The sequence below is a fragment of the Geotrypetes seraphini genome, chromosome 3, assembly GCF_902459505.1.
Source record: "Geotrypetes seraphini chromosome 3, aGeoSer1.1, whole genome shotgun sequence".
NCBI classification, from domain to species: Eukaryota; Metazoa; Chordata; class Amphibia; order Gymnophiona; family Dermophiidae; genus Geotrypetes; species Geotrypetes seraphini.
The window spans coordinates 272,724,476-272,749,088 of record NC_047086.1 but is presented as its reverse complement, the minus strand read 5'-3'; the positions used below and the strand labels follow the sequence as shown (position 1 = coordinate 272,749,088).

The following is a 24,613-nucleotide window of genomic DNA, read 5'->3' as shown; positions in this document are numbered from 1 at the left end:
TTACAAATCTCCTCAATCGGTGTCGATCTGAGGAAGGCTACAGAGGCCGCCATTGCTCTGACCTTATGGGCTGTGACTTTACAGGGAAGAGGTAATCCAGCCTGGGCTAGCAGAAAGAGATGCAAGCCGCCATCCAGTTGGAGATGGTATGCTTCGATACAGGTCATCCCAACTTGTTTGGATCAAAGGAGACAAAAAGTTGAGGAGCAGTCTGTGTGGTTTGGTGCGATCCAGGTAGAAAGCCAAAGCACGTTTACAGTCCAGAGTGTGAAGAGCTGATTCTCCAGGAATGAGATGAGTGTTTGGAAAAAAACACAGGAAGAACTATGGAGTGATTGAGAATGAAATTCATGAGACCACTTTAGGCATGAAATTTCGGATGAGTGTGAAGGACCTACCTTGGTCAATGATGGAATACTGTGAAAGGTGGATCCGCCACTAAGGCCTGAAGCTCACGACTCTGCGGGCAGAAGTGAGGGCAACAAGAAAACCACGTATCCAAGTGAGAAAACTTCAGCGGAGCCTTGTTGAGAGGCTCAAAAGGGAGGTTTCATAAGCTGAGAAAGGACAACGTTGAGATCCCAAACCACTGGAGGAGGTTTTAGAGAGGAGGATGGCATGGAAAAGTCCTTTCATAAAATCTGGAAACCACAGGATGAAGCAGAGAGAGGTGTCCCTTGCAGAGGCTGATGGAAAGCCGCAATTGCACTTAGATGGACTTGGATCGATGTAGACTTGAGGCCAGAATGAGACAGGTGCAGAAGATAGTCCAAAACAGAAGAAAGGGAGGCTCGTTGAGGCTTCTTACGATTAGAAACATACCAGGTAGAAAATCTAGTCCATTTTTTTGGAAGTAGCTTTGTCTAGTAGCAGGCTTCCTGGAAGCCTCCAACTACCTCCATCACCGCTTTGGAAAACTGGCGGGGAGTTACGTTGAGAGGAACCAAGCTGTCAGGTGGAGAGACTGCAGGTTGGAAATAGAGCAGAGATCCTTGATGCTGAGTAAGCAGTGAAGGAAAACACTGGAAGAAGGAATGGCTTCCCTGCTGCTGAGTTGATAGTAGAAGGGAGTACCAAGGCTGTCTGGGCCACCGAGGAGCTATCAGAATCATGGTGGCAATGGTCTGACTTCAGCTTGACCAGAGTCTTTTGAATGAGAGGAAACGGAGGAAAACGCATAAAGAAAGAGATTCCTCCAGTCCAGAAGATAAGGCATCTGCCTCGAGGCGGTGAGGAGTGTAGATCCTGGAGCAGAATTGAGGCAGTTTGAAGTTGTGGGGAGCCCCCACTGAGAGAAAATCTGATGAAGGGGCTTGGAATGGAGGGCCCATTCGTGAGGCTGGAGGAGACGACTTAAGTTGTCCGCCAGGCATTGTCCGCCCCCCTGAATGTAGACAGCTTTGAGGAAGGGTGTTGTGGCAATCGCCCAATACCCAGACTCTGAGAGCTTCCTGGCAGAGGGAGGTCCGATCCCTGTGCCCACCCTGCTTGTTGACATAATACATGGGCAACTTGGGTGTCCGTGCTGAATGAGGACCACCATGTAGTGAAGCCAGAATGTTGAAAAAGCTTGAAAGAGCATTGAAAATCGCCCTGAGTTCCAGAAGATTGATATGGCACAGCCGGTCCGCACTGGTCCAGAACAGTCCCTTTAGGGATGCGAAGACCGTACCAGATGAGCCCTCCCATGCATAGGATCGAGGAAATCGGCTCGGTGAAGAACCTTCCTGGTGGGGAGGAGTGTGAAACAGCAAACCGCTGGATAGATTTGAAGTAGATCATCCACCAACGTAGAGAACTGCTGAAGAGCAGGATGTGGACCAGGATGTGATGAGTCAAAGGATCTGACACCTGTGTCCATTGAGAAACCAGGGTCCACTGAGGAATTCTGAGGTAAAGTCTGGTAAAAGGAGTCACATGAACCGTATAGGCCATGTGGCCCAGGAGAACCATCATGTGTCTCGCTGAGATGGACTGGCGAGAAGACACTGACTGGCAGAGATGAAGCAGAGCATCCAGGCGCTGAGGAGGAAGGAATGCTCTGAGTTGAATAGTATCCAGAACCGCCCCGATGAAGGGAAGAGACTGGTCGGTTGCAGATGAGATTTGGGAAGTGATCTCGAACCCCAGACTCTGCAGGAACCAAATAGTCTTTTGGGTCGCCGAGATGACCCCTAGAGCCGAGGCGGCTTTGATGAGCCAGTCGTCGAGGTAGGGAAACACCTGAAGACCATGGTTCTGGAGTGCAGCGGCCACCACCACCATACACTTGGTGAAAACTCTGGGAGACGAGGACAGGCCGAAGGGAAGCACTCGATACTGCAGATGCAAATGTCCCACCCAAAATCTGAGGAATTTGCGAGAGGCCGGATGAATTGGAATGTGAGTGTAGGCTTCTTTGAGATCCAGAGAGCATAACCAGTCATTTTGCTCGAGGAGGGGGTAGAGAGAAGCAAGGGTCAGCATGCGAAATCTCTCCTTGACCAGAAACTTGTTGAGCACCCTGAGGTCCAGAATTGGACGCAGGTCGCCCGTCTTCTTTGGAACAAGGAAGTACCGGGAGTAAAACCCCCGGTTGTGTTGGTCCACAGGGACCAGCTCGACAGCCCGAAGCCGGAGCAAAGCCTGAGCTTCCTGAAGAAGAAGGGCGGTCTGGGTCAAGTTGGAAGGATACTCTCTTGGAGGATGGTCCGGAGGGACCCGATGGAATTGAAGAGAGTATCCCTCCCGGATGATGGTAAGGACTCAAAGGTCGGTGGTAATAGCCATCCATCGATGGTAAAAATGATGGAGGCAACCCCCAATGGGAAAGACAGGGGATAGCAGAACGGTGTTGGTTATGCTCCCGACAAGAGAGTCAAAAAGGCTGAGGAGCCTTGGGAACAGCAGAAGGCTGAGGTTTTTGTTAAGACTTCTGCGGCGGTTGTCTCTTCGCCGGTTGCCTCGCAGGAGGAGCCTGCCTGGGAGTGTAACGCCGCTGATAGATCAAGGGCGGTCGAGAAGGTCGAGACTGAGCAGGTTTAGGCTTGGGACGAAGGATGGAATGGAAGGACTTTTCATGGTCCGACAGATTCTTTGTCACGGTCTCAATAGACTCATCAAACAAATCCGCACCTGCACATGGGACGTTGGCAAGCCTGTCCTGGAGGTTCGGGTCCATGTCAATGGTTCGAAGCCATGCCAAGCGACGCATGGCCACGGAACAGGCGGCAGCCCGTGCCGAGAGCTCAAATGCATCATATGAGGATTGCATCAATTGAAGACGCAGCTTGGACAGCGAGGCGACGACCTCCTCGAATTCAAAACGAGCTTGGGATTCGATGTAAGGTATAAACTTCCGGAGCACTGGAAGGAAGAACTCCAAATAGGTGGCAAAATAGAAGGTGTAATTGAGAACTCGGGAAGCCATCATCGAGTTCTGGTAGATGTGCCGTCCGAACTTATCCATGGTCCTCCCCTCTCTGCCCGGTGGCACCGAGGCATACACCTGGGACGGATGAGAACGTTTGAGGGAGGACTCGACCAACAGTGACTGATGGGAGAGCTGGGAGCCCTCAAACCCCTTATGATGCACTGTGCGGTACCTGGCATCCAGTTTGCCAGGGACGGCAGGAATGGAGTATGGTGTTTCAAAACATCGCATGAAGGTTTGGTCGAGGAGCTTGTGCAGAGGCAGGCGAAGAGACTCAGCAGGAAGATGAGGCAGATGCATGGTATCCAGGTATTCCTTGGAGTATCAGGAACCCGAGTCCAAGGTGATGTCGAGATCATCAGCCATCTGCCGTAGAAAAGATGAAAAAGACAGCTGGTTGCCAAGACAGGCCGCTGGGTCGGGCTTGATGAAGTCGAGGCCTCCTGATCCAAGGAGACATGGGATTGGCAAGGAGAGAAAGACCCGTAGGCATCCTCGAACTCCGGGCTCGGAGGAGGGGAGATATCCGAAGATGAATACCCCACACGAGGAAGCTTCTTCTAAGGCGAGACTGTAGAATGCCTAGACGAATGCCTCGAAGAATGCCTGGAACGGTGCCCCTCCTTGTGTCTCGAAGAAGATCTGGAACGGCGATGCCCAGAAGGCTCCCCAGAGGCCTCCAATGAATAGATGGGGCTGGAGGCCGTAGAGCGAAGAGGAGGATGGGCCGACGCCTCTCGAGCAGCATTCCAGGGATCGAGTGAGGGCCTGGCATGGAAGGGACTCCAGAAGAATTCCTCCTGACGACGCCCAGGGCTTCGACCACCCGAAGGCACATCCCAATGTTCTTCGCCCGGGACGGGGATGGGTTCCAGAGGCGGCATCTCACTAAACGAAGCACGCCTCGATGAACTAGTGGCCAAGTGCCGCTCCTCCTCCCCCAGCAGCGAGAGCGAGCGGCGAGGCGGAGGAGGAGGGGGGCGGCCCACCCCCACGAGGAGGGTCTGCATGCCCATGCTGGTTTGTTGCAAGCCATTTGGGCCCCATGGTAGTCATTATTTCAATGAATTGGGCCTCCTTGATCGACCGCAGTGAATCCGACAATGGGGGAGCCGCACTCGAAGTGGGACCCCCCTGTACGGTCATCGCGATCCCGTGTGGTCGAGTGCTTAGTCTTAGAAGCTTTCGGTACTTTAATAACCACTGGGGGAATGGTCTGAGGAGGTACCTGATCTGAGGAGACCGAAGCAGGCACCGGAGCAGGAGGCGGGGTCGAAGCCGGAACGAAGGAAGCTGGCTTCAAAAGACCCGATGCAGCAGGAGTAGATGACGACTTCGCAGGTAAAGGCAAAGCGCTGGTCGAAGTCGAAGGCTCCTTGGAAGCTTCCATCGCGAACATCGACTCCCAAAGGAAACAGCGACGCTTGAAAGCACGTGCTGTTAAAGTGGAACAAGGCCAGCACGATTTTGGAAGATGTTCAGGCCCGAGACACTGCAAACAGCACCGATGTGGGTCCGTCAACGAAATTGCGCGCTGGCACTTGACACACTTTTAAAAACCAGTAATAGGCCGGGACATAGGCTGAAAAAGGACTGCCGCTAGATCGAAGGAGCGGGGCCCCAGCCACGCGGCCGACCCGGTCGAATCTTCGGAAAATATATATATATTTTTTTTTTTAACAAAATAATAAAACGAGAGAAGAAAACACACGATTAAGAGAAAATAAACTCAAAATCGCGGCACTAGAAGGCAAGAACACGGGTTCACTCAGTGCAGAGAGTTGAAGCAAACTTCTCAGCTCTGCGGAAAGAAAAGAACTGAGGAGACACGCCCGGAGCATCGGGCGGGAAGGTGCGGACATCTCGAAACTTCTGAAGTTTCTTCAAGCAAGTATGCTTGTGAGACGTCCGCATCGGGGTTCTGTCGGATGACATCACCCACTAGTGAGAATAGATGCCTGCTTGTCCTGGGATAAAGCATTTTTTTACCAGGGAATTGAGGTGGTCGTTGAAGGACAATGTAGAGTCAATGATGATGCCCAGAACTTTGCTTGAGAACTCAAGCTGCAGTGTGGAGCCAGAGGACAGTGGGATGAAGGTGGGTAGTTGGTCTAATTTTGGGCCGAGCCAAAGTAGTTTCATTTTGGACTTGTTCAGTTTCATTTGTACGATTAGGGCCCAGGATTGGAGGTTCGTTATACTATACTTAGTAGTGGCCAGCCTAGAATACTCATTGCTGGTGATGAAGGCAGCCAAAAACTGTCACTTTCTTGTGTTTGAAAAACTTATTACAATGGTGACTTCAAATCCTGTTTCAAGATCTTAAAGTAGGTATTCTGGTAAAAAACAAAAGTGTATACATATTTAGCTGGAACACAAGTACCACACAAATTATGCCTCCACCTAATTTATAACATTATGAACTCGTATGCGGGTTTGAGAGCTTTTAGCCCATGTGCATATAACAACTACTATACCTGTCAGCATCCCTGGAAACAGTTCCATGGATCACCACAATCTCTCCAGGATTCAGTCCACCATGAATTGTTCCTATATACGGGATCATCTAGGGATAGAAATAAAAATCACTAAAAATAAAAATATTATAGAAGACACTAACTCAGAGGTTACTTTATGCAGTTACTTTATGCAGTTATAAAAGTGAAACAGCCAAGTATTTCTTATATTCTTTGAATAATTCTATCCTGTTGCTATGAATAATTTTTAAATCAAGTAATGCTCCAGAAGGACTAGTAATGACCTAACATTGCACTCTATTAACAAAAAAAAGAGATAGATGGCAAAAATACTTGTTTAAAAACCATCCCCCCCTTCTGTTTTACCAAGCTGCACTGCCAAGCAGCAGGAGCCACCATAGGAATAGAATGGGTGGCTTGACAACACGGTTTGATAAAAGGGAGGGGGATATGTTAATAAAAAGACTCAATAGAGGGACTGATTATCATAACTGACCATTATAATTATTAATTGAAGCCTTAGTTTATTATGATTTACCTACCACACTGACCTACTAGTCAGAAAATGCTTCTCCTCCCTATGGAAATTAAGAACCATCAGAAAATACTTCAATGCTCCCTCATTCCACTTACTGGTCCAATCCTCCATCCTGAGCTTACTCGACTACTGCAACATTATCTACCTGGGTTCCTTCAAAAAAACTATTCAAAGACTACATATAATCCAAAATTCAGCAATTTGACTGACCTTTGGGCTGAAAAATGGGAACACATTACTCCCTACTACCAAAAACTCCACTGGCTACCACTGGAAGCAAGAGTGCTGTTCAAGTTTGCCTGCTTCTGCTTCAAATCCATCCATGGTTTGGCCCTCTTAAACATGGTCCCCCACTTTACCATGGATCGTCCATCCAGACCCACTCGCAAAGCTCATCTCTTCAGCCATCCAACTCTAAAAGCCTGCCATTATAAAAGACATCTGAACAGAACTCTAGTCTTCCAAGCAGGTCATCTAAATGACTGGCTGTGCAATATTTTCTCGTGCTCCTCATCCTACCTAAACTGCAGAAAATTATTAAAAACAAATCTATTTAACCAATTTGTAGCCCAAGACCCCTACTCTACCCTTGCCCCCTAGATCTCCTTTCTCCTCCTTCCAGCTCACCTTACTCCTAACCCCTTATATTGTACCAGCTCCCCTACTTACATCTATTAATTGTATCTATTTTGCAGATTGTTCCCATTCACCGATTGTATTTGCTGACTACACCCTTTCTCCGATTGTACCCATTCGCTGATTGTCCAGCCCTTCTTTATTGTAAACCGCCTCAAACTTCTATGGCTTTGGCGGTATATAAGAAATAAATTATTATTATTATTATTATTATATAGTTATTTTGGGCAATTTTAATTTGCATGTAGATCAGGTGGAAACTATGATGGCTGATTTTCTACTATGTCAATTTGGGTTGGGAACACCAATGCATAAGGACAGTCATATATTACATCTTTGATTTTTGGAAGAAAACTAGCTTTAAATAATCAGGTTGAAATCTTTACTGAGCGTGTGCCTTGGTCAGATCACCATGTATTAACATAAGACCAGACTCTCATGGGTGGGATATAACTATACCAGGGTACAACCTGATTCGACAAGACAGAGAGGGTAAGTTAGGAGGTGGGGTAGGACTATACATCAAAGAAAACATTAAGACAACCAGGATCACGGATGTCAAGTATACTGGGGAATCTATCTGGGTAAACCTGGCCAGAGGCGGAGAAAAATGCCTGTACCTTGGTGTGATATACAGACCTCCAAGACAATCGGAGGACAAGGACGCAGAACTAATTGAAGACATTGAGAATATCACCTTACGGGGGGAGGCTGTACTATTAGGAGACTTCAACATGCCTGATGTAGACTGGAACACACTATCAGCGACAACTTGTGATAGCAGGAGGATATTAACGTCCATGAAGGGAGTACGGCTCAAACAAATGGTACTAGAGCCCACTAGGGCCCAGGCCATCCTGGACCTGGTACTTACGAATGGGGAAAGCGTCTCAGAGGTCTCGGTGGGAGAGACGCTAGCCACCAGTGACCATAACATGGTATGGTTTAACCTTAAGAAAGGCTTTCCTAGATCACAAACAAAAACAAGGGTACTCAATTTCCGGGGCACTGACTTCGCACGCATGGGAGATTTCGTCTATCAGACGCTGCAGGTTCAAGAAGTAACTACTAATGTGGAGGCTATGTGGTCAACCTTGAAATCGATCCTTCATGAGGCAACTATCCGCTACATAAAATCGGTAACCAAACAACAAAGAAAAAAGAAACCCCAATGGTTCACAGATGAGGTATCGTGCCTCGTCAAGGAGAAGAAAAGAGCATTTCTCTCATACAAACGCACGGGGGAAAAAGAAGCAAACATTGAATACAGGAAAAAGTCTGCAGCGGTCAAAACAGCAGTCAGGGAGGCCAAAATTTGTATGGAAGAAACTCTAGCAAAGAACATCAAGAAAGGGGACAAATCCTTCTTCAGATACATTAGCGACAGGAAAAAGAACGCAAACGGGATAGTACGCCTTAGAACACCAGACGGGAATTATGTAGAAACAGACTCCGATAAAGCCAAACTACTGAATGATTACTTCTGTTCAGTCTTTACCTGCGAAGCACCAGGGCACGGGCCTCGGCTAGCAGCAAAGCAAAGCATGGAAGACCCATTTCAGAAGTTTGAGTTCACACCAGCTGATGTTTACAAAGAACTGTCAAGACTCAAGGTGAACAAAGCCATGGGACCGGACAATCTGCACCCAAGAGTGCTCAGAGAGCTATGCGATGTTTTGGCGGAACCATTAGCAATACTCTTCAATCTCTCCCTAAATACGGGGAGAGTCCCCCTGGACTGGAAAACTGCCAACGTGGTTCCTCTGCACAAAAAGGGTTGCAGAGCGGAGGCCGCAAATTACAGACCAGTAAGTCTCACATCAATAGTGTGTAAACTCATGGAAACTCTACTTAAAGAGAAATTAGACACAATATTGGATGAGGGGAATCTGAGGGATCCCTGTCAACATGGATTCACTAGGGGCAGGTCATGCCAGTCCAATCTCATCAGCTTCTTTGATTGGGTGACAGGAAAGCTGGACTCGGGAGAGTCTCTGGACATAGTATACTTGGATTTCAGTAAAGCTTTTGACAGTGTCCCACACCGTAGACTATTAAACAAGATGAAATCGATGGGGTTAGGTGAGAAACTAACGGCGTGGGTCAACGATTGGCTGAGTGGAAGACTTCAGAAAGTGGTGGTCAATGGCACCCTCTCTGAGACATCGGAGGTGACTAGCGGTGTGCCTCAGGGCTCAGTCCTGGGACCATCCCTTTTTAACATATTCATAAGGGACTTGACCCAAGGGCTTCAGGGTAAAGTAGCGCTGTTCGCCGACGACGCCAAACTGTGTAATATAGTGGGTGGAAGCAATCCCACGGATGGTATGACGCAGGATCTGATCAAGTTGGAAAAATGGTCCACGACATGGCAGCTGGGCTTCAACGCTAAGAAGTGTAAGGTCATGCATCTCGGCAGCAGAAATCCATGCAGAACATACACCTTGAATGGAGAAACACTAGCTAGGACTTCAGAGGAACGGGACTTGGGAGTGATCATCAGTGCAGACATGAAGGCTGCCAAACAAGTGGAGAAGGCCTCATCCAAGGCGAGGCAAATGATGGGATGTATCAATAGAAGCTTCGTCAGCCGCAAACCTGAAGTCATAATGCCACTGTATAGAACCATGGTGAGACCTCATCTAGAGTACTGTGTGCAATTCTGGAGGCCACATTACCGTAAAGATGTGCTTCGAGCTGAGTCGGTCCAGCGAATGGCCACTAGGAAGGTCTCTGGACTCAAGGGTCTCTCATACGAGGAAAGACTGGGCAAATTGCAGCTGTACTCTCTAGAGGAGCGCAGGGAAAGGGGTGACATGATTGAGACTTTTAAGTACGTCACAGGTCGTGTCGAGGTAGAAAACGATATATTCCTTCCCAAGGGACCCTCGGTCACAAGGGGGCACCCGCTCAAACTCAGGGGAGGGAAATTTAGAGGTGACATCAGGAAGTATTTCTTCACAGAAAGAGTGGTAGATCACTGGAACAAACTTCCGACGCAGGTAGTCAAGGCCACAAGCGTGCTCGACTTTAAGAATAAATGGGACATCCACGTGGGATCCCTACGTGGGTCGAGCAGCACTCAGACTTAATGGGGTGGGTCAGTAGAGTGGGCAGACTTGATGGGCTGTAGCCCTTTTCTGCCGTCACCTTTCTATGTTTCTATGTTTCTAAGAACATAAGAACATAAGCAGTGCCTCCGCCCGGTCAGACCACAGGTTCATCCAGCCCAGCAGTCCGCTCCCGCGGTGGCCCAAACAGGTCAAGACCTGTCTGAATCTCCAGAGGGGGTCCCCTTGCCACCCTGGTTTCTCATTTAAGTCCTAGCTTCCCATCGAAGTCCTAACCCTCCAGTCTTGCACATGCACGACCTGATTGGGTTTCTATACTTATTACCTGGTTAGCTTTCTATACCTGTGATACATCCCATCACCTCTCTCAGTATCCCACGATCCCTTTATCTCTCAGGAATCCGTCCAATCCCTGTTTGAATCCTTGTATCGTACTCTGCCTGATCACTTCCTCCGGTAGCGCATTCCAAGTGTCCACGACCCTTTGGGTGAAAAAAAACTTCCTTACATTTGTTTTGAACCTATCTCCCTTCAGTTTCTCCGAATGCCCCCTCGTACCTGTTGTCCTCTTCAGTTTGAAGAATCTGTCCCTATCCACCCTCTCCATGCCCCTCATGATCTTGAAGGTCTCTATCATATCTCCCCTGAGCCTCCTTTTTTCCAGAGAGAAGAGCCCCAGCCTATCCAACCTCTCGGCGTATGGGCAGTGTTCCAGCCCTCTTACCAGTTTGGTTGCTCTCCTTTGGACCCTCTCAAGTACCGCCATGTCCTTCTTGAGGTACGGCGACCAATATTGAACGCAGTATTCCAGATGTGGACGCACCATCGCTCGATACAGTGGCATGATGACTTCCCGCGTCCTGGTTGTTATGCCCCTCTTTATGATGCCCAGCATCCTGTTGGCTTTTTTCGAGGCTGCTGCGCACTGTGCAGATGGCTTCAGTGATGCACCCACCAGCACACCCAAGTCCCTCTCAAGACCGCTGTCTCCCAACAATGCCCCCCCCCAATTTGTAGTTGAACAACGGATTCTTTTTCCCTATATGCATGACCTTACATTTTTCCACGTTAAAGCGCATTTGCCATTTGTTTGCCCAGTCTTCCAGCTTGTCCAGGTCCCTTTGCAGGTCCTCACACTCCTCCCTGGACCTAACTCTGCCGCACAGTTTGGTATCGTCTGCAAATTTTATAACCTCGCACTTTGCCTCCTTTTCTAGTTCATTGATGAATATGTTGAAGAGTAACGGCCCCAGCACCGATCCCTGTGGCACACCGCTCGTGACTCCCCGCCAGTCAGAATATTGGCCCTTTACTCCGACCCTCTGCAGTCTACCTGACAACCAGTGTTTGATCCATCTGTGCACATCCCCTCCCACCCCGTGGTTCCACAGCTCATTAGTTCCACTTTTCACTTAAAGAACCTGAAAAACAAAGATTGCCAACATTTCAATCTTGAGGACAATTTGATACAATGTATTCGAATTAAAAGATTTGTGGAAATATAACCCCATTGCTCCAAGACACCTCACAACATCTACAGAATTGGTCCACTTTTCCCTTATCGGTGGCGGGCAGGTTAGCCCTTTTTAATATGGTGCTCTTTCCCAAATGGTTATATCGCTTTCAGGTTTTATCTCTACTGCTGTCCCATACCCATAACATTCGTTTAACGAAAGAGCTACAGCGTTTTCTATGGGGTGGTAAGCGGCCACGTATGCCCAGGGATAGGGGGGGCTATGGTTTATTAAATGTACGTTGGTATGCTATGGCTTGTCAGATGAGACATATTAATGATTGGTTTAGAGGAACATCTGATTTTTCTGCTACACCACTGGAGTTATCTTTGCTGGCTCCGTTCCATGTGAGCTATTTTCTACATGTGGCGGATCCGAGGATGCATCCTTTGGCGTCTCACTACCCCATTTTTACGCCAGCCAGAAGGACATGGAGATGGGTCTGTAAAACAGCCAAATTGTCTTCTAGGGTGTCTTTATATTTGCCTATACAGGGCAATGGAGCTTTCCAGCCGGGCATGCAAAATGTCACCTTTCTTAGGTGGCAAGCACAAGGTCTACAATATCTTTTTCACCTGTTTTCGGAGGAGGGGAGCCTGGCCACATTTGCCGAGCTGCAACAAACTTTTGACCTACAGGCTAATGATCTCTTCGCCTATTACCAGATCCGGTCACTATGTTCAGTCCCTCCCATGTGGCTGCCCTTACTGAAGTCTGCAGGGAGGCGCTTTCGGAACTCTTCAGCCTTTCAGGCCCAACAGAGGATTCCTCTACGATTTCATAATTGTGGGGATCCAGGATGCCAACCAGTACGAATCGTGGATATATTAGCGGACAGCGAGGGCTGAGGACTTGCATTGCCAGTTGACTGCTCAACAGTTACAACGGGTCCTTGAAGAACATTCAGAAGGTGTCACCCAATATTACTCACATGGGTAAATGCAATTGAAAATTGTTCTTAGACTTTACATCCACCGGAACATGCAGCCCGGATGGGGATTACTGCGTCGCATTCTTGCCCGAAATGCAATCAGGACTCACGCCATCATTGAGTCACATGTTTTGGGCCTGCCCCGCAGTTTTGGAGACATCTTGGCCTATATACCACATCGCTTTGGGGAAGGCAATGGCTTCCGCAACCGAGGGGCGTTATTTGAATTTATAATATAGCCTCGTCCAAACCCAGGGGAATGTCAGCATTATATCTCCAGAGCCCTTTTGATGGGAAAAAAAGCCATCCTCACAAACTGGCTCTCCCGTGATCCCCCATCATATGCACAATGGAGATCCCTAATGATAGTGCACGCAACACTGGAGAGACGCATGGTGGGAGACCTGACTCTTGGCCCGGGACGCAAATTTGGTCAGGTGTGGGAGCACTTCCGGCAGGACCTCACACCGCATGCTCGCAGTAGACTTTTGAATCTTTAAGATTTTATTCCCACTATCTTTAAGGATTTTATTCCCACTCCTAGGCTGTTGGGACTGGGCCATGGATTCTTGGGGAGGGGGGAATAGGGAGGAGAACTGATTATTATTGTTGAAAATGTTATTTCCTGACTAGTACTACTGTTTGTATTTGCTTCTTACTGCTGGAATAATAAAAATCATTTAAACATAAAAGATTTGTGGGTTCCTTAGCTATAAAATTTAGTTAGACCTTTCGTTAACAGAACCAATAGACAACTGATTTTCTTCTCTACAAGTTACAAGTTTATTAGAATTTGATGGATCGCTTAATCGGTTTGCTAAGCGATGTACAAAATTATTAAAAGAAAAGTGTGAATTACAAAAAGGACAAACCAAATGACAAAATTCTTAGAGACAAAACAAACTTGAGTTGGGAGGAAGGGGGGGAAAAGTTACAATTCTATTTAGAAGAAAAAACAAAAAAAGGAAAAGAACAAAAGGAAATGGGATAGTTAAAATTTAAAAAGTTCAAGTATTATAAGCATCTTTAAAAAAATAAGATTTTAATGATTTTTTAAAGGAGGAGAGGTTCTTTTTCATTTTTAAATAATGTGGTAAGAATTCCCACCATTGGGGCACCATTACAGAGAACATATCAGATCTTCTCGTGCCTACTATTTTCAAAGAGGGTATAGATAAGAGATTTTGGAAGGATGACCTGAGTGGACGTATTGTCTTATGGGGTATTAACATTCTGGCTATGAATTGAGGTTCATTATAGGTTAGGGTTTTAAATATTAGCAGCATGAGCTTAAAAAGGATGCGATGATTGATAGGGAGCCAGTGAGAATCGATCAATAATGGCGTGACGTGGTCATATTTCTTAGCGTTATATATTAGTTTAATAGCTGTATTTTGGATAAGTTGAATTCTTCTTTTTGGGAGATATTAAGTAGTAGTGAGTTGCAGTAATCCATTTTAGCTATAATCAGTGAATGTATCAGAATATTAATCGATTTGGGCTCAAGAAATTTGGCGATCGATCGTATTAAACGCAATTTATAAAATCTTCTAGATTTAGCCCCCTTTAAAAAACAAGATATATATGGTAATGACAGTCATGTTGCAGCTTGATTATCACGTAAAAAAGAACATGCATGGTATAATTGTCCATACCATTATATTGTGACAAATTATAAATCTTGTCTGATATCTCACCAAGATGCTAATGTGAAGGCGAAGAAGGATTATTATAATCAGTGGTGTAGAAAGGGGGGTGCGGGAGGGGTGATCCACCCCCAGCAGGGTTTTCCTCGGAGTGCTGGCATCCCTCCTGCTCTCTGCCCCCTCTTCCCACTGCCGCACGCGTGCACCTTCCCTTCCCCCCCTCCCCGTACCTTTTTAACTTCGGTGCGAGCAGCCATGAACTAGCTTCTCACGTTGGCTTCAGCGCTCTCTCTGACATCACTTCTGGGACCCACACCTAGGAAGTGAAGTCAGAGAGAATGCCAAATCTGAGGCGAGCAGCAACTTTGTGGCTTTTCATGCCTAAGATAAGAAGGTACAAGGAAGGGACGCCACTGCCTGGGGCAATGCTCACACACATTAAGCCACTGATTATAATCAAATCTATTGAGAAAGCAAGTACAGCTTTAAAAGAGCTTTTCACCATTGTGAGGAAATTATCTAACACTCAGAGCAGTTTCAATATGACATCTAGATTCAAACTGAGACATTTTGCTAAAAACCTCTCAATCTAACATCTAGCATACAGCTATAATTGAACCAGAAAAACATCTAGATGTTTTCAGGTTGAACACATCCATCTGTAAGCACCGTTTTTTAATAAAAACATCCTAGGGAAAAATAACCCATTGGGAGGTCTATCAAGGAGCATTTCTAGTGAAGTGGCCATACAACATCCCAGCAATGCAGAACAACAGCCTAGTTGTTAGTGCAGTAAACTCCACATAAAGGGACCCAGGTACAAATCCCACCTAAACCCTTCATATTGTATGGTGAGCCATCCAGGAAAAGAGAGAACCTATTGTACCAAAGGGCCACCATTACAATAGCCCTCAGGTATAGAAGGTATTTTTATGTTTCAGAAGGGCTCACTCACATATTTGTACTGAATTGAAAAAGTTAAGGTAGGACTTGAACCTGCATCCTATTCTGTACTGACCACTAGACTTCTCCATCCACTCGTTTGCTGCTTTCTTAGGAATGGTCATATCTGGAATTGTTAAAAAGCCTGGTATCTACCGTCACTGTCATATCTTGAGAAAGACACAAGGGAAGCCACTGCTTGCCATATATCGGTAGCATGGAATATTGCTACACCTTAGGTTTTGGCCAGGTACTATTGACCTGGATTGGCCACCGTGAGAATGGGCTACTGGGCTTGACGGGATCATTGGTCTGACCCAGTAAGACTATTCTTATGTTCTTATAAGAACCTAAGGTGTAGCAATATTCTATGCTACCGTCCTCACGGTGGCCAGAACCTGGCAAATATCCAAAAGAGTAGCAACATTCCATGCTACCGATCCAGGGCAAGCAGTGGCTTCCCCCATGTCTTTCTCAATAACAGACTATGGACTTTTCATCCAGGAAATTGTCCAAACCTTTCTTAAAACCAGCTAAGCTACCTGCTCTTACCACAACCTCTGGCAATGCAATCCAGAGCTCAACTATTCTCTGAGTGAAAAAAATATTTCCTCCTATTGGTTTTAAAAGTATTTCCCTGTAACTTCATGTGAGTGTCCTTAGTCTTTGTAATTTTTGAGGGGAGTGAAATAATCGATCCACTTGTTGGTCTAGCTCCACTCAGGATTTGTAGGCTTCAGTCATATCTCCCCTCAGTCGGATCTCTTTTCCAAGCTGAAGAGCCCTAAACCTTTGTTAAGTCTTTTCTCATACGAGAGTAGTTCCATCCACTTTATCATCTTGATCGTTCTTCTTTGAACCTTTTCTAGCACCACTTATATCTTTCTTGAGATAAGAGACCAGAATTGAACGCAATACACCTTTTTTTTGCCCACCTACCACCTACACATTGGGCGGAAAGGTTTCATCAAAGTTTGTTTCTTATGTGTCATAATCTAAATTGCATAACTGTAGCATGATTATATTCATTTTTATTTTTTTTAAGATCTGACGTGAAAATGGTGCAAAACAATGGAGATTTCACTGCAAATGAAATAAGTGGTGATGAAATATCTTTTCCTAAAGGGGAACTCAGCCAAACAATGATATGTCAGTCATATTAGGGGGTCAAGTACCCTTTCTACTCCACAGTCAAGAACTGGGTTGATGCATTTAGAACAGGACATTGGAGCACGGAAACCGATAGAAGAATTCTGGGAGACCGACTCAAATGACAATTCCAGAAAATGTGGATGCCATTCTTCCATGATCCTGGATGATCGAAGAATATCACTAAAAAGATGGCAGAGACCTGGAGATATCCAGAGAACAAGTTGGCTATATTATTCACAAAAGCTCTCAGCAAAATGGGTTCCCAAATGTCTCAATGCTGACCAGAAGCATCACAATCCATTTTGGATCGATTTCAGTAGGATTCTGTGGATTCTTGAACTGTCTCATAACTATAAATGGTATACACTTCATTGCCCAAGGTACAAAATATATACTTGTCTAAAAAATATATGTAAACTGCTTTGATTGTGTAAACCACATACAAAAAAGCGGTATATTAAGTCCCATCTCCTTTACGTTTCCTGGCCAGCAGTATCAATTTCTGAGGGGTGATCATGGACACCTAAGAACCTTCAACACTGGGATTGCTGTGGAGGAACAGAAGACAAGCTGGGGAGGTGAAGCAATATCAACTTGGTTTACAGTATGAGATGTTAAAGGAAGAGACAATTGAAGGGACACGTATCATGTATCTTGTAGTTTTCCTTAGGCTGTGTTTGAAGCTGTAAATCCAGACACTGTTTGCCTTCTCTTGCTGAAATACTGCAAGGCCATTTTATGTTTGAGAAGATGTGTGTTCTTATCTTGTTGTGAAGTGAATTCAATTGTTTTCATAGCTGTATTTGTAAGAAGCTTTAGATAACAAAATTGTCTGTTATGCAGAGCACCCTTTGGACTTCAGCCTTTAGATAGTAAGATGCTTGTTATTTCTTTAAAGTTTCATGTGATCTGTGTCCATATATGGTTTGTATTTACGTCACATGCTGACACATGCTGACAACACTGATTCATGTAAAATGATATAAAAAGGGTTGTAAAGCTGACAATAAACTGGACATGTTTGGGAGATAGTTTGTTGTCTCAAGATATTGTCCCCAGATGCATCTGACGTTGTGAATGAAAGAGAGTGTGGGGCAGTAATTGGACCTATATCATTTCAAGGTGGGGGCTCCGGCCGAGATGGGCAGATGACATCACCAAGATTTTGTGAGTATTTCGGAATTTTTTCGTTCTTTAATACTCACGGTATTGCGTCCTGTTCCCACCCTTTATTTTAAGTTCAAGCTTTGGGTTCTATAACGGAGTTTTTTGGGGGAAAATCTCAGGGTGGCTTTTTGGGAAGATGCCCCTCGTAAATATAAGCAGCTGCCATTCTTTCGGGAAGAATGAAATTATTATAGAACCCCCCCTGCCCACTTCTGTCATTTGTGAGGTTAAAATTTTTATAGAGTATAAGATTTTATTGTCTCTTATTACTGTACTTCGCTTATAAGGGTAAGGTAAGCGAATATTTTTTGCATTGTTATATTGTTTTGTGTAATGAGTCATAAAGGTACTTAGGATTCTCCCCCTCCTAGACAGATGAGACTTGTAGGTTTTATGTTGCCTGTGTGTGTGTGACACTCTCCCTCCAGCTCACATCTCTCTGTGTCACCCAATCCTTTCTCGTATACGTTTGCACTGTTTATATGTTTAACACTGAGGTAGGACATGCTGTTATTGTGGAATGAATTGCAAGCGGTGTTTGAATCAGTCTAAGATCTTTCCTCACAGCTTGTACACAAGAACTGTTTTCTTGTCTTCCTTTCGAACATACAATAGTTTGAATCCTTGACTTATTTTGTGCGTTTCTTCTACGGCTGCTTCCTTTGTGTTCTGTGCTGGCAAAATTTTGGTTTGTTTTTTTTTTTAGAAGATTAGCAAGTTGTAAATTTTCTCTGTGCTTATTTGGATACCTAGTTACTGATCTTAAGGAATGCGATCTGTTTTACTCTTTCTGACTTAAAGCAGCATTTCTCTAACAAATGCACTTTTGACTGCCAGACTAGATGTTGTTCTTTGCAGGGTCCGTGCATGAATGCTTTTGCCCTTCCCCAGACTTCCCGGTTTGGGCTTCTACTGACAATGCTGTAGGCTCTATTTCATATACCCCCCTATAGTGCTTCTTTGAAGTCACTCATTCTTGTTTTTATCAAGCAGTACGGTGAGAATCATGATTCCACTGATTGTCTCTTTTCTTTCCTCCGGTATTATCAAAACCACCATCTCTTCTTACAATACGCCCATCGCTCTTGTTGTCAAAGCTGATGGCATCCCCCGCTTCGTCCCAGACTTTAGGGCTGTTAATGTTTTGGTAATTCTCATTGCACCCATTGTCCCTGATGTTCCTTCCTTCCTCTCCTCCATTCCACCGGCAGCCAATGTTTTTTTTCTGTCATTGTCCTAAAGAATGTTTTTTTTTTCAATCCCTGTTGATGAGGCTACTCAGCCCCTTTTTGCCTTCAACCTTTAAGGCAACAGTATACCTGGTGTGGAATGCCCCAGGGCTATGTTGACTCCCCTGTGGGTATTCTCCATTGTCCTCCGGGCTATTCTACAGCCATGTACTGCCCCTCATGGTTCTGTCCTCATCCTGTACCTCTTTTTGTGTTCCATAATTCAGGAGACCTGTCAGGCTGATAGTTTGCACCTTTTACAATGGTTGTCTGTGGTGGTTCACAAGGTGTCACAAAATAAACTGCACTGGTGTAAATCTGAAGTGAAATACCTGGGTTTTGTCCTGTCTCATGGTCAGAGGAAAATCTGCACTTCCCGCATTGCTGCTGTTCTGGGTCTGCCCCGCCCAGCTACCAAGAAAGACATGCTTACTTTTCTTGATATGATTGGTTACTGCCGCCAATGGATCTCTGATTGTTCCTTCTATGACCAGATTCTGAGACAGACCCTGGGTTCTGAAATGACTGATCTTATCAGATGGACTAAAGAAATGTTGGACATTTGAAATGTGCTTTGGTTTCTAGCCCAGGCCTGGGTCTTCCTGATTATGACCATATGTTTTATCTCTTTGTTCGGGACCATTGTAACACTATGAAGAGAGAACATGGCGGTTAGTTACGCTCTGTTTCCTTTTTTTTTTTTTTTTTTCAAAAGTTACTCCTATTCAAGTTCAAGGCATGCTTGCCTGCTTGAGAGCCCTGGCTGCATGTGCTATGGTGGTAGAGATGGTTACTCCTTTGACCCTTGGTCACCCTACTACCCTTCACACTTTTCACGATGTCCAAGCCCTTCTTTTAAATGGGCTTCTGGGTCTAAAGGGTGAACAGGATTCTCTTCCTCTCTTTTTTCACAGCTTCAGTCCTTTGTTACCCCCCTCTGAACTTGATGCCTGGCGTTTGGCAGGTGCCCAAAGCTGCCCTTTTGGACGGACTTTGGTGCAAAGAGGGGAAACCCTGGATACCAGCTGCTAGCTCTCCAGGTGCTAGCTCTCCCTTATTCATTGCCCAATATCATGGTATTAGTCACCGCAGTGCTCGCTCGACATTTCAACTTCTTGCTAGTGATATTTTCATTCTTGACCTTTTGCTCCTTGATACAGATATATGTAGCTCGATAGCTACAGCTGGCACGTTTGTGAATTGAAAACAAATTGGAAAACACAGTTCCTTTCTATTGTTTTAGCTGAAATTAGGATGTTGCTAGTTTAAAATGTTTTTTCTTTTTCTTAGCAGTAGTTCGGATATATACATAGCCATCCCAGATCAGTTTTGGCACAGATATTTCTGATGTTTTTCAAGGGTCCTCTTGGATAGAGACGCTCCAAAGAGACATTAGCTTTTTGCCTTTTTCCGAATATGAGATGGTTATGATATACATTAGCTTTATGCCTTTTTTCCAAATATGAGATGGTTATGATATACATTAGCTTTATGCCTTTTTCCGAATATGAGATGGTTATGATATACATTAGCTGTATGCCTTTTTTCCGAATATGAGATGGTTATGATATACATTATTGTTTATCTTTGTTTGGTTTTTTATATCAATGTGTTTATTTGCAGAGTTAAATTCAGCCCTGCACACTTGACAGATGGAATAATAGCTTCACGCCTAAAACTTTATGTTTTGTCTGTGTCATGTCTACTTGTTTTAGTTTAGTGGGTACCCCAGGATACATAACATTGGCCATTTCTAGAGCTCTTTTCCACTTTTTACTAGCCTAACTGCGCAATGTTCTTTTTTCTTATAGCTTTCATATTCTAAATGTAGTTTAGTTAGGGGTTATATGTTTAAGAAAAAGTTTTACTTTATACAGCGTTTATTTCGTGGTGCTCCCTACATATGATCCATTCAGTATACATTTCTGAATACATTCAGTACATCAGTATGGTCTCTCTAAAAGTGCCATAATAGTTATATGCAGCACACACAAAAAACATATCTTTTTGGAATGTTCGATTAAGAACCTTAAATAACTGAATATTGTCTCTCTTTTGCCATAACTATACCAAGTAAATGTATTAATATTGTCACATGTTGCCACATTCAGTACAGGCAACATGGTTTCTCTCTCGTTTTCTATCTCTTATTTAGATCACACTGGAGTACAGCTGCTGAATGATATTTGGACTCTTTTCAAGCCGGTGTATCTCTTTCTGTATGCACAGACATCTGGCTGCTCTCCCTTTGAGATTCTCACGGGATGACCTTTCCCCACCCCATGGGTAGACAAACCCTCAATAGTTGAGAGTAGTGATCTTACCTTGATACAGGAGGAATACTTCCGAAAGCTCATTGAAATATTAGGGCTTGTTCAAAGAAATGTGTCTTACACTTCTCCTTTCTCTCCACAGATTCCTACCCATTTTTTCCAGCCTGGTGACAAAGTTATCGTCCAGAAGCTTTTCAAGGATCGGAAGCAGACGGATTTCCCCTTTGGCCTTCCCACTACTGCGATCGTTGTGACCAGGGACCGCTGTGTACTCACTGAGGAGTTTCCTGTTTGGATCCACGTAAGTCACTTGAAGAGGGTTAACCCCAGAAGCAAGTCTTCCCTGCGTAGATTTCACCTCCTCCAGTGGAACAACATGATGATCTCATTGCAGCATTCTACCAACTTTATCATTCTCACTGGCAACGCTGCTGCTAGTTTTTCTTCCTGTATGGATCATTTCTAACTGGGTCTACAGGGATGATGTGTCCTGGGTCCACGACACTTTCTGCCCATACCCATCTGTAAATGACACTCCTGCGGTAAACAGCAACCTCGGCACCTCTTTGCAAACACGACGTCAAGCTGGACTCCCTTCCAAGGGCTGCCCTTCAATTGGAATCCAGAAAGATAGACAGTATACTACCCTTTGGTATACTTCCAGCAGTATGCACGTGGTCACCTTCACTTTTGAGTATTGTGATATTGTGGACTGATCATCAATTGATGTCTCATGGCTGTGCCATTGGTCCTCAGAGATTCCTAAAACTAAGGACATATGTATATATATGTGTTACTGACTCACGTTGGGGGGATAAGTGTGTATTCTGGGGAGCGGTAGGGTGGAATATTGATACTGATTGGGCTTATAAACCAGAAAGTGCTCTGAAAAAAGTGGACCAAAATGGTAAATCTCTACTTATTTATAGGACCCTTCAAAAGGGTCCTATAGGAAAAAGTGTTCCTGCACAAATTATTAAGCTTTCTCTTACTATTGACAACCCTAGACCTACTGATGAAGGTATGTACGTTATGGACTTGTGGGTTTAAGGGTGGGTCTAGCTATCCGACCTATCAGTTTTTCTTATGGGGGTCTATCTACCTCCTCTAATTTTACCTATTCCCTTTGTGCACTGTGGCTTCTAAATATCTTTTGCTGCCTGGACAGAAAAAGCTTGATATTGCCGTTACCATCTATATAGGGTAATTACACATGTCATGTTTCTAATCTGACACAGGATAGTTTGTAGGTAATTTACCCCCAGGCTATTGGTTCTGTCTTGGATTTTAGGTATGCCCCATTGTTACAGCATCAGATTTTCACCCTAGGTGATATTTACTGGCTCTTTGGAGACTTTCGGCTCCCTGTTAAGCTACCAAGCCAGTGGATAGGCTAGTGCGCTTTAGCTAAGTTTACCATGCTCCTGCATATTCTTTCTGAAGGGGATCCTTCCTATTCATATGGTTTTTCCTCTTTTCTGTCTCGACATAAATCTGATCTCCTTGGTAGTTTTGATCTGCATGTATACATAGATGCTATAGGGGTCCCAAGAGGGGTCCCAGATGAATTTAAGGCCTGAGATCAGGTTAAGACTGGGTTTGAGTCCCTTATTCCCTTTATTACTATCAATAAGAATGTTGATTGGATTAATTAAATTTATTATATTCAGCAACGCTTTGTGAACTACTCTAGGGACGCCTTGCAAGGTATTGCTGATCAATTAGGCCCCACTTCTCAGATGGTTTTCAAAATCGTATGGCTCTGGATATGATTCTAGCTGAGAAGAGGGGTGTCTGTAAAATTCTTCCCAGTACTTTATCGTGTTGCACTTTTATTCCTGACAATACAGGTCCTACAGGAAAGGCTACTATGGCCATTTAGAAATTAGCAGACCTCTTTGCTGAAAATGTAACTCTGGTTTATCTAATTCTTGGGATCAGTACTTTAGTTGAAATGCAGGCTGGGTAAAAGACCTTTTATTGTTATAATCTCTATTATTATCTGCACTCTTGTCTCTTATATAATTTTTCGCCTGCTCATGCACTGTGTTATTTGTATTACAGCTCCTAAAACCCCTCCTCGAAAGACATATCTAGAGTATCTCTCCCTCCCAGCTCATGCTGTGCATTTATGACATCATTTTCATGACCGTAAGAGGGGATTGAAGGGACACATATCATGTATCTTGTAGTTTTCCTTAGGCTGTGTTTGAAGCTGTAAATCCAGACACTGTTTGCCTTCTCTTGCTGAAATACTGCAAGTCCAAAATAGTCACAGAGTCCACAGAAGGATAAACCCAAAAAAATTTGAGTTTTTTATGAGGTCCGTTAGGGGTATCTGACAGCCCCACAAACCAGTTAAGTTTGAGGGGAATACACTCTTCATATGCCCCACGGTACCTCCTCCTCCGTGTTAATTCTTTTTCTATTTTTCTTTCTTTTAATCTTTTTATCTTTCTTTTTTACTGAATTATTACTTGTTGAACATTTCTAATGCTGGAGCTATATTATTTTATACGAATATTCATACCTATTCTGAATACTTAGCTTTCAGCCTTGAAATCATTCCCCTGAACGCCAACGCGTTTCAAATTCTTTGTCAAGGCGACATGGGGAAAGCTGAAACCCAAAAGACCATCATAATTAGCACACTCCAATATGGACTACGCTAAAAATATTTTACTTATTCTACAAAAAGCATAGCCCTCCCGTTACTTCAAAATCATTGCTTACCTACTAAGGTGAACATACACTGCATACCGCCGCTAAGCTTATCAAAAGACAAGCCGCGGCGTACAAACTCTGGACTTAAAACCCCCGCCTGAATGATGACATTTCCGGGGGAAGGGACTCATCGATTCTGACTACAAAAGAATTTGCCTATATTTAAAGAGACCAGCACATAGTTAAAGGTCCGATTGAGCTAACCAATCGGAAGACTCATTAAGCCCCTTAAGGGACATAGTGTCTAAAGCAATGGTTCCCAACCCTGTCCTGGAGGACCACCAGGCCAATCGGGTTTTCAAGATAGCCCTAATGAATATGCATGGAGCAGATTTGCTTGCCTTTTACTTCCATATATGCAAAATCTCTCTCATGCATATTCATTAGGACTAGCCTGAAAACCTGACTGGCCTGCTGGTCCTCCAGGACAGGGTTGGGAACCACTGGTCTAAAGTAAACATCCTCCGGGCAGTGTTCCCACCCTCCCACCCTACAGTAATACGATCTAAAACTCGCCACTTCAGGTCCTTTAAAGTGTGGCCACAGGCAGCTAATCCAATGACGGACAAGCGGGGAGGATTCATTACGAGTATGAACTCTGGATTTATGCTCAGTGAGACGAACCCGTATAGGGCGGGTCGTTCTGCCCACGTATAACTTGGGGCAGGGGCACTGAATTACATAGATAACATTATCAGAGTTACAGGTAGTATTATGTTTAATCTTAAATATCTCCCCCGTACTAGGATGGGTCCAATTTTCCCCAGATATGGTGAAACTACACCATTGGCATTGGCCACACGGAGGTGACTCCCACCTTGGAAAAAACTTCTCTCCTGAAATTTACTATGATTTAAATATTCACCCAAATTTCTTCTTCTTCTATATGAACAAATCGGGT

At 44.7% G+C, this 24,613-nt stretch overlaps 1 protein-coding gene across 1 annotated transcript in view; it reads right to left on the bottom strand.

Annotated features, from left to right (window-relative positions):
• Positions 1 to 24,613, bottom strand: part of LGALS8 (galectin 8) — a 100,603-nt gene that overhangs the window by 70,208 nt on the left and 5,782 nt on the right. Inside the window, 1 exon segment of the mRNA XM_033937643.1 lies at positions 5,890 to 5,978. Within this exon segment, the coding sequence (XP_033793534.1) occupies positions 5,890 to 5,978 (89 nt within the window).